Consider the following 11185-nt stretch of genomic DNA (forward strand, 5'->3'; position numbering starts at 1 on the left):
GGGGGGGAAAAAGAACACCACGGGGCGGGGGGGAAAAAGAACACCACGGGGCGGGGGGGAAAAAGGAACACCACGGGGCGGGGGGGAAAAGGAACACCACGGGGCGGGGGGGGAAAAGGAACACCACGGGGCGGGGGGGGAAAAGAACACCACGGGGCGGGGGGGGAAAAGAACACCACGGGGCGGGGGGGGAAAAGAACACCACGGGGCGGGGGGGGAAAAGAACACCACGGGGCGGGGGGGGAAAAGAACACCACGGGGCGGGGGGGGAAAAGAACACCACGGGGCGGGGGGGGAAAAGAACACCACGGGGCGGGGGGGGAAAAGAACACCACGGGGCGGGGGGGGAAAAGAACACCACGGGGCGGGGGGGGAAAAGAACACCACGGGGCGGGGGGGGAAAGAACACCACGGGGCGGGGGGGAAAAGAACACCACGGGGCGGGGGGGGAAAAGAACACCACGGGGCGGGGGGGGAAAAGAACACCACGGGGCGGGGGGGGAAAAGAACACCACGGGGCGGGGGGGAAAAAGAACACCACGGGGCGGGGGGGGAAAAGAACACCACGGGGCGGGGGGGGAAAAGAACACCACGGGGCGGGGGGGGAAAAGAACACCACGGGGCGGGGGGGGAAAAGAACACCACGGGGCGGGGGGGGAAAAGAACACCACGGGGCGGGGGGGGAAAAGAACACCACGGGGCGGGGGGGGAAAAGAACACCACGGGGCGGGGGGGGGGAAAAGAACACCACGGGGCGGGGGGGGGGAAAAGAACACCACGGGGCGGGGGGGAAAAGAACACCACGGGGCGGGGGGGAAAAGAACACCACGGGGCGGGGGGGAAAAGAACACCACGGGGCGGGGGGGAAAAGAACACCACGGGGCGGGGGGGGAAAAGAACACCACGGGGCGGGGGGGGAAAAGAACACCACGGGGCGGGGGGGGAAAAGAACACCACGGGGCGGGGGGGGAAAAGAACACCACGGGGCGGGGGGGGGGAAAAGAACACCACGGGGCGGGGGGGGGAAAAGAACACCACGGGGCGGGGGGGAAAAGAACACCACGGGGCGGGGGGGAAAAGAACACCACGGGGCGGGGGGGAAAAGAACACCACGGGGCGGGGGGGAAAAGAACACCACGGGGCGGGGGGGAAAAGAACACCACGGGGCGGGGGGGAAAAGAACACCACGGGGCGGGGGGGAAAAAGAACACCACGGGGCGGGGGGAAAAGAACACCACGGGGCGGGGGGGGGAAAAGAACACCACGGGGCGGGGGGAAAAGAACACCACGGGGCGGGGGGGGGGAAAAGAACACCACGGGGCGGGGGGGGGGAAAAGAACACCACGGGGCGGGGGGAAAAGAACACCACGGGGCGGGGGGAAAAGAACACCACGGGGCGGGGGGAAAAGAACACCACGGGGCGGGGGGAAAAGAACACCACGGGGCGGGGGGAAAAGAACACCACGGGGCGGGGGGAAAAGAACACCACGGGGCGGGGGGAAAAGAACACCACGGGGCGGGGGGAAAAGAACACCACGGGGCGGGGGGAAAAGAACACCACGGGGCGGGGGGAAAAGAACACCACGGGGCGGGGGGAAAAGAACACCACGGGGCGGGGAGAAAAGAACACCACGGGGCGGGGAGAAAAGAACACCACGGGGCGGGGAGAAAAGAACACCACGGGGCGGGGAGAAAAGAACACCACGGGGCGGGGAGAAAAGAACACCACGGGGCGGGGAGAAAAGAACACCACGGGGCGGGGAGAAAAGAACACCACGGGGCGGGGAGAAAAGAACACCACGGGGCGGGGAGAAAAGAACACCACGGGGCGGGGAGAAAAGAACACCACGGGGCGGGGAGAAAAGAACACCACGGGGCGGGGAGAAAAGAACACCACGGGGCGGGGAGAAAAGAACACCACGGGGCGGGGAGAAAAGAACACCACGGGGCGGGGAGAAAAGAACACCACGGGGCGGGGAGAAAAGAACACCACGGGGCGGGGAGAAAAGAACACCACGGGGCGGGGAGAAAAGAACACCACGGGGCGGGGAGAAAAGAACACCACGGGACGGGGAGAAAAGAACACTAAGAAAGAGTGAGGGGAGAGGAACATTAAGCAGGGGGGACCACTAAAAGAGAAGGGAAGTTTTTCATACTAGATTAAATTCATTAAAGTGTAATATTTAAAAAAAAATATAGGAAAAAATACTTTTTTTAAATCACTTGGGAAAAAAAATAATTCATTTTCGGTTTCCGGCCAAGGGCATCCTGAATTTTCGGTTTCGGCCCAGAATTTTCATTTCGGTGCATCCCAGACTGTGATGCCTTTGGGTTTTTCACGTTGTTTTCTGTCTATGCAGCCCTATCCACACCTCTCCTGGGGTTGTGACTCACTCAGCCAGCGTGACAAAAAATAGTTTCATTCTCAATCAGATGTAAATGTGCTGTATAAGTTTTTATCTCCTGCTTTATAAACTGACCTGTAAACACACACCCCTCCTGCAAGTTCTAGAATGTTAGAGAATAAGATAAATTCTAGCTTAAACAGGCTGTGCGAAAAAGAATCTTAGAATATCTAGGTTAATTTTCATGAAGTGTTTTGAAAGGCTGTGGAAGTCACATGCAGGGAGGTGTGGCTATGGTTGTAAAAAAGTGATTTAACTCCTAAATAGTGGAGAAATGAGCTTCATTAAGTTTAAGTTATTTTGGTGACTATAGGGTCCCTTTAATGACCTAATAAGGCAATAAAAATGCAGAAAACACCATAAGTGAAAAATAAATGAGACTAAAATAGTAGAATATTTAGTTTAAAATCAAAAACATTAGAAGGGGCACTCTACCAGACAAACAGACTGATGTCATGTGCATACACATACACACACACACACACACACACACACATATATATATATTTTTTTTTTAATAAATCGAAAAAAAATAAGCCATGAAAATCACACCTAACTTTCAATCAGGTTTTCATCAAAGCATTGTTCTACTCTGATTCTAGATGATGAAAACAAATGTACTAGTATAAGTACATAAGTACAACTGCTATTCTTTTTATTAATTAATGAAAAATAACCAGAGGGTCAGTGTATATAATACTGTAAGGGTATCTATGGATCCGTGCATTGGAATGAATAGATCCTTTTCTTTCTAACTATGGGTTTCAAACTATTTCCCAGCACAAATATTATTGGTTATCTACAGAACTCCAGTTAACACAAAGGTTCAAAGACCTTAGATATTCCTGAGACTAGCCTATGTCTGTGCATTTAAAAAAAAAACAAAAAAACATTGTTTTATTAAAGGGATTCCATAGTGCCAGGAAAACAAAGCCGTTTTCCTGGCACTATTGGTTCTCACAGTGCCAGTCAGCTTGGGAGGCCTAATGCACATTCGCGCCAATGGCAGTGCTCGCATTAAGACTTCCTCATAAAAAAGCATGAGACCTGTACTAGAGGTGGAGTTATCTCTAGCAGGTAATTATTGCAGTTTCTCAGAAACTGAAATAATTACCACTGTAGGGTTAATGGAAGTGGTAGTGGTATGGGGGTCTATAGTGTCCCTTCAAGACCCATGCCTTTGTTTATGTCACCAGGCTTGGAGACTCAGAACCATACCAAAACTATTCACAAAGAAGCGTTGAACACTACACTGCACATGCATGCATTGTGGGTGTTCATGAGCAGTAAGGCGAAACAGCTCAGCTTGTCACATGCATAATCAAGCAGCCCGCATTGCCCTAAATACACGTTTGGCATCATCAAGCTGTACGTTATAGTACTGAAAACGATGACATATTAAAAGTAAATGCTATGAAGGAGGAAGCGTGCTGTTTGACTCTGAAGCAAAAAGCCTGAAGGTAATGATTGTACTCACCAGAACAAATGCAATAAGCTATAGTTGTTCTGGTGACTATAGTGTCCCTTTAAAGCATGATGTAAAATAACAATGAAAAGGTTGAAGAAAAAGGTAATTTAAAATAAACAAAATAAGGCAAAGCAAATGCCCAATTATGTCTAATCAAGGGAAATGTATGGATTTTAACACTTAATACTCGAAGTAAAGTATGTTTTACATTTAAACTTCTAAAAGCCGATTTAGAAAAGTCAGTCTAAAGAAGAATCTGAGCTGTAACAAAATAACTTATATGTGCTGCAATTTTTTCCCCTGATCACTTGTTTCTGCATGGGGAGGAGCTGTCAACAGATTCCAAATAGAGCTATAAAAATGTCCTCTCAGCGAAACAGAATACGAAGTGATGTCAGCATGGAGCAGTTTCCTGCATTATGCTACTGGTTTGTATTAAATCATGTTACAAATATACTATTGGTTACATCTGCCACAAACTTAAACCAAGGTAATTTTAAATGGTAATCAGTAAGTGAATTTTAAAAGCTACAAGTAACTAAATGTCTTTGTAATATGGACTGCCATTAAATCACACACTTGATGAACAGTGGTTGGATTCAGATGGGCTAGAAAGCCATGGAAGCGTTCCAAGGGACCACTAAGTTATGAAAGACATATCTGCAACAATTGGTAAAAATCAATTGGGCTTTCAATTAGTCAGCATATATTTTGTTCTAGGTTACCTTACAGAAATGTTGTGCAACACACATTTGGTGGCTCTTTTAATGTAGTAAAATATATTTTTAATCACCAAACCAATACTTTTAAAAGACTAATAGTATTTCAAGGAGCCCATTCCTACCCTTACCTCTTGCATCACTTTACCCCACTTCCTCTAGATTAGAATGTATGCTGTACATTGTACAGCGCTGCGGAATGTTGGCCTTTTATAAATAATATTAAAATTGATTTAAATGCAAAGCAGAAAACATAATGTTAAATGAGAATAATAGTGTATTGGTAGGAAATCAGCAGAATGTTTCTCGCAGTGTACTTGAGAAATCTATCAGCTGGGAAAGCAATGGATATATGCATAGATCTTGGATAGACCAGCTTGGCTTGGCTTTTTAGCCAGATTGTGTTAAAACTGAACTAGGGATTGACTGCTTTTTTAGAGCGCATAATGATACCGATAATTTGTGGCCTTTCAGGCCGATAGCTTGTACCGATATTCTATACATTTGCCGTTATTAAAAAAACAAACTATTTCTACACAAATATGCCCATGACTCAACATTTTTATTATTAACGGTTTTTTTTTGGCAAATCTTTCTAATGAGTTGAAATGCATAACTAACTAATGCATACCAGTTAGTGTTTTTATGTTTTCAAGAATATGTACGTGTATAAAGCGGATACAGTGTGTGTTTGTGTATAAATATTTGGGTAAGATTCTGTGGATTCTTTTTTGACTAAAAATAATTTTATACAATTATTAAAAATAAAAATGTTCTTGTTATCCACCAGCCCTTCCTTTTACCTATGGCATTAAAGTCCCTGGTGATCCAGTGGCTTTGTGCAGGCTGTCAGGGGATGGCTAGGACTATCTTGTGTCCTCTACAAATGTCTTGAGACCGGTGTGCTCCACAGTGCGTTGCCATTGGAACACTGCAGCAACACTGACTGCCGGGGTGCTCGCAAACTTTTTAGAGAGGCACCACAAATAGTGAATTGAGCAGTGAGACTTCAGAGGCATGATCTATACTAGGGATCGACCGATTATCGCCCTGGCTGATATTCTGTATTTTTCAGCAATATCGGTATCGCCCAGTAAAGATACCAATATTGCAGACCAGGGCCGCCATCAGGGTCCTCGGAAGCCCAACACACTCTTACTACTTACCTTCCCAGCAGCTCCCATGTTAGACAGGGGAGTTGCTGTGAAGGCAAGTAAGAGTGTGCAGGACCCCCCTGGGAATGCCATATCCCCCGTCCCTGGCCAGATGATAAGCAGGTAGGGGTATAAGGGGTAGGGGCAGGTATACACACACACACTCTGCATTCACTATACACACACTACACAAACACACTGCATTCACTATACACACTACACAAACACACTGCATTCACTATACACACTACACAAACACACTGCATTCACTATACACACTACATCCACTACACAAACACACTACATCCACTACACAAACATGTATATTCTTGAAAACAAAATTCTGACTGGTATGTATATTTTGTGCATTTACCCTAAAAAAAAAAAAAAAAAGATTTGCAAAAAAAAATAAACATGTTCAGTTAACAGTAAATTTGTGCAGAAAGAGTTTATTTTTTCAAAATGGTAGATGTACAGAATATCGGTAAGTTATCGGCCTGAATGTTCACAGATTACAAGTATCTGCTCTAAAATCGGTATATTCCTAATCTATACACTCAAACTGCTTCATTAAGCTAAAGTTGTCTTGATGACTAATGTGCCCCTTTAAAGGGGACAAATATATAAAGCTACACCCACAATGGAAAAAAATGCATAATTAAATACATGCATGTTGTCATTGGTGGGTAATTTTTGTATTTGACCAGTGGAGTGTGATTTTGAAGGAAAACGTAAAGGGACTCTCCAGTGCCAGGAAAACATATCCCTGCAGTGCCCCTCTCCCTCCCATCCCATGTTGCTGAAGGGGTTAAAACCCCTTCAGTGACTTACCTGAATCCAGCGCCGATGTCCCTCGGCGCTGGGTCAGGCTCCGCCAATGTCTGCCAGCAGGGGAGAGCTAATGCGCAGCATTAGACCTCCCCATAGGGAAGCATTATTCAACAAAGACAGTCAGTAGAGGAGGACTTCCTAAAAACTGCAATAATTACACTTGCAGGGTTATGGTTGGTGGGAGTTGGCACCCAGACCACTCCAATGGGCAGAAGTTGTCTGGGTGCCAGGAGCGTCCCTTTAAGTAATAGGAATACAAAGACGTATTCCTAAAACTAATATATATTTATATATATATAAAATTTTAAACACTTACCTGATTCCAGAGCCAAAATGCCTCTGTACTGGTTGGGCTCTGCCTCAGTAAGCCAATGGGGGTGGGAAACTAAATTGCATGCATGACGAGCACATTAGACCTTCCCCATAGAAAAGCATTGTCTCCATGCTTTCCTATGGGGTTTTGAAGAAGCTGGATACCATCATACAAAGCAAGTGCAAGGATGTCCAGCATTGTTTCGTGGAATCAAACACTGCGAAAGGTCAGGCAATGCCTCTGATTGCTGTCTGGGAGACAGCCACTTATGGACGTCTTAACCCTGCAATATTTGTAGTTGCAGGGCTATGGGGGGTCAGTGCACCCAGCTCACTTCAATGAGATGAAGTTATCTGAGTGCCTATGGTGTCCCTTTAAAATTGCAGCACTGTACTTATCTTTACAAGAGACATACTAATATGCACGCTGCCTGCTTCAGCAGATTAAATGATAAAGGGCTGCTGATTTGCGCAGAGTCACTGTGCAAAACGAGCTTGTTTGGCAAAAAAAAAATTAATAAAAAGGTCAAAAGTGCTTGACTTTGTTATACAGTCAATCGGCATTGGGGGAAGAAATTACGTAATACTGATGCATAGCTCAACAGCTTTAGCACTCTTATGATGCAAGAACAATGTAAGACAGTGAAGACTTCGAAGGAAAGGAGTTGTGTAATCTGTTTGCACTTTCCAAACCCAGGGCATAAATCAATAATCAAAGTAGAAATTTTTTAGGATTTCAAGCAAAACTTAAGATGTCTAAAGTTAGATGAGAGTACAGAGAAGAGGGAAACTCGCCTTATGAATTAATCACACTTCAATATAATTTTATGAAATAAGGGTAAGAAAGGACATGAAATTACAGTCATCAGTACCCTTTGAACATCACAACACAAGCAGTGCTTTAGGAATTTGCTTCCTAATAGGCTAAATTGATTTAAAATAGTGACTGCTTGGTTTCAAAATTAGAAAATATACAGGGAAAGACTACTTTTCAAGCAATACTTGTTCACTAAAATAGAGCCACCTATGTTTCTACATATTTTTATTCTACATGCATTCAACAATAAAATTGTGACTATATGAACAATTAATTAACTGTCCCAATACATGAAGTGACAAAGTATTTATAATATACTACTAGGCCAAGCATGAGATAAGATTGTAAAAACAAAACGTTTTCAAAATGACTGACTATGTTTCTATCAGCTTACACAAAGCTGTTCATTCTACTTTACATAACCACTTTTGGTGTCTCCATTGAGTTAAAAAAAACTTTGAAAAATATATATTCTGTACTTGGAAGCTGTTCAGTGATGATGATATAATGCCCAAGAACCGACTATTTACATTTTGTAACGAATAACTGCTCTGTAGCAAACAAACACATTGTTGATCAACAGTGCATATAAAACAAACAAAACCTTTGACATTTCTATTAGAAAGTTATGGTACAAAGCATATACAGTAAACTACTGTACTATTTTCTTTTTCAAGGTTTAACATTTGCCGTGCCAGATTTGTTCAAATTTAACCCCTTAAGGACACATGTGACATGTCATGATTCCCTTTTATTACAGAAGTTTGGTCCTTAAGGGGTTAAAGGGACACTATAGTCACCTGAACAACTTTAGCTTAATGAAGCAGTTTCTGTGTATAGAACATGCCCCTGCAGCCTCACTGCTCAATCCTCTGCCATTTAGGAGTTAAATCCCTTTGTTTGTGAACCCTAGTCACACCTCCCTGCATGTGACTTGCACAGCCTTCCATAAACACTTCCTGTAAAGAGAGCCCTATTTAGGCTTTGTTTATTGCAAGTTCTGTTTAATTAAGATTTTCTTATCTCCTGCTATGTTAATAGCTTGCTAGACCCTACAAGAGCCTCCTGTATGTGATTAAAGTTCAATTTAGAGATTGAGATACAATTATTTAAGGTAAATTACATCTGTTTGAAAGTGAAACCAGTTTTTTTTTCATGCAGGCTCTGTCAATCATAGCCAGGGGAGGTGCGGCTAGGGCTGCATAAACAGAAACAAAGTGATTTACCTCCTAAATGACAGTGAATTGAGCAGTGAAATTGCAGGGGAATGATCTATTCACTAAAACTGCTTTATTTAGCTAAAGTAATTTAGGTGACCATAGTGTTCCTTTAAAGCTAGATGTATATGTGTAGAAAAAAAGAGTGGGATAATACATGTTAGCAGAGAAGATCATGGATCAATTTATCATGAAATCGACAAGTTACATTACATTGTTTAGAATATTTAAACATCAGTTATCTATACAAATCCCTGCATGTGTGCAGAGAGCCATAGCTTGCCCTACAACAGATAGAATGCTGAAGTTGGCCATCTATTCCAAACTCACTTTCATATAACAGAATGTCAGCATGCCTTAAAGAAGCCCAGTATCTACCATATGGATAGGTATTAGGATTGTTATGGCTCACCTGCAGCAGTGTTTAAACCATGGCTACAATTTTCATAACGTTTAATCAATTGAGTAAAAGATTACCCTAATCAAAAGTGCTAAAATATTAGCGCCCATTGCTTTAGGGAGACAGCTATAAATTGCTTGGCATAAATATGCATTAATCCATGATTGCCAGATAAGTTAAATTAATTTAGCAAATAATGAACATGTCATGTATACCCTCTGTTGTGCAGCCTTATGAAAAAAAATTAAAGGTTTACAATGCATTGGAGTATAAGTTTATAAATAAGGACACTGATTGCATTTCCAAAACTATCAGAGGTATAGTGATTAGTCATAAGGGGGCTTCCCACTAGGTCCTGTTAATGTTGACGTGTCCCCCAATTGGAGGCGGAGGGTAATAACTGGGCCTTCCTGTAAACAAGGCCCTGGAACCTGCCTTCCTAAACACCCTGACCTTTGCCGCCATTACATCCCAGGAGCTGAAATGCATCACCAAATGAGAGGAGGATTACCCTGCCATCCCTGCAGCCACGTGTTTCATCACCGCCTACCCCCCCCCCCACCCTCTCCTCACCCACCCACCTCAGCCCTGCATCCCCGGGCAACCACAGCTACTGCCCCACTGCCTAACCCACGCATGGACGGAAAGCAGCCCAGCAGCAGGACTACAACTCCCATGACGCAACGCCAGGCTTAGTGCGGGCAGAGCGTCGTGGGAGGCCTACGTTTCGCCCAGGGCCTGGCGTGAGCCCTCTGATTATAACCCAGCGCAGCGAGGGCTGAGGCCCCGCTCGCTGCAGAGCGCCAGGGGCCGGCCCCGCGCGTGCTTTCCATGAATGGGGCTGCGGGCAGTGAGCTCTGACAGAGGGAGCGCGGCATGGGCAGAGCCCGCGGGGTGGAGGTGGCAGCGCATTGCTCTGCAGCCATTGCCATGCACACGGTACACACAGGGTGCGGCCTGGCTCTGCCCGGGGATTACACAGCGTGCAGCCAGCCTCGCCGGGCCGCCCACACCGTGCCGCATGGCGCCGTGTCACCGACCCCCAGCCGGCCTACAGAGCACAGCGAGCCCGGCACACCCCAAATAACCCTCCCAGCGGGCCCCCGGCTGCACCGGGCCGGCCTGACCCCCCGCTCCCCGCACACACTCACCTGAAGCTGCCATGTTGGGCCGAGTGTGAAAGAACGCAAAGACCCGGATGAGGCGGTCACGTGCGCGTAGCGCCAGGTCTTCCAGCGAAGGAGAGAGCGAGGGGCGGGGTCGGGTGGCGCGTGACGTAATCACGCCGGGCAGGCGCTGGTGGCGTCACGCCCTCTCTCTCCCGCCATTTTTGTTCTGGGAAGCTTTGCCAGCATTCGAATGCAAATTTTTATTAGACACAATTGTCTGTAACTGAGAACCTGCACAGTGGGAGTGAAGGGAAATACGTTTTTTTTTTGTTTGTTTTTTTAATATGAGGTGAAAAAATATTGAACTTATAATATATATAAATATTGAACCTGGATTTGTTGTCATTCAGATTTTACAATTTTTACAATTATGTGTGTTGAAGTTGAAGTCTACACTTTTCAATTAGGATATTATAGCCTTAAATTTGCCCAGCTCAGCTATGCTTCCAGGTTGGCTATTTTGACCTTACATTTTGAACTTCACTTTATTGAATAACCCTGAAATGGTTGCTTTTTTGAGCTACATTACAAAACAAGATATACAAATAGGGCACAAAAAAGGCTGACGCATTTCATACATAGCTGAGGATGCAGAGGAAATAATGATAAGTGAATTCTGAATTAAAGTCATATAATCCAATTTACCTCTGTGTAGTCTAATCTTGCTCTCCAATAACTCTTTCTTATGGATTT

The 11185-nt window shown here is 45.2% G+C and overlaps 1 protein-coding gene across 6 annotated transcripts in view; it reads right to left on the reverse strand.

The window, feature by feature from the left end:
- EIF4B (eukaryotic translation initiation factor 4B) overlaps positions 1-10577 on the reverse strand; it is a 32472-nt gene extending 21895 nt beyond the window's left edge. For all 6 annotated transcript variants that reach the window (XM_063428471.1, XM_063428469.1, XM_063428468.1 and 3 more), the window contains exon 1: positions 10475-10577. In XM_063428471.1, the coding sequence (XP_063284541.1) occupies positions 10475-10487 (13 nt within the window). In that variant the 5' untranslated portion in view covers positions 10488-10577. The remainder of the gene's footprint in view (positions 1-10474) is intronic.
- Between the last annotated feature and the right edge of the window lie 608 nt (positions 10578-11185).

This window comes from Pelobates fuscus, chromosome 1 (assembly GCF_036172605.1).
Source record: "Pelobates fuscus isolate aPelFus1 chromosome 1, aPelFus1.pri, whole genome shotgun sequence".
Lineage (NCBI taxonomy): Eukaryota > Metazoa > Chordata > Amphibia > Anura > Pelobatidae > Pelobates > Pelobates fuscus.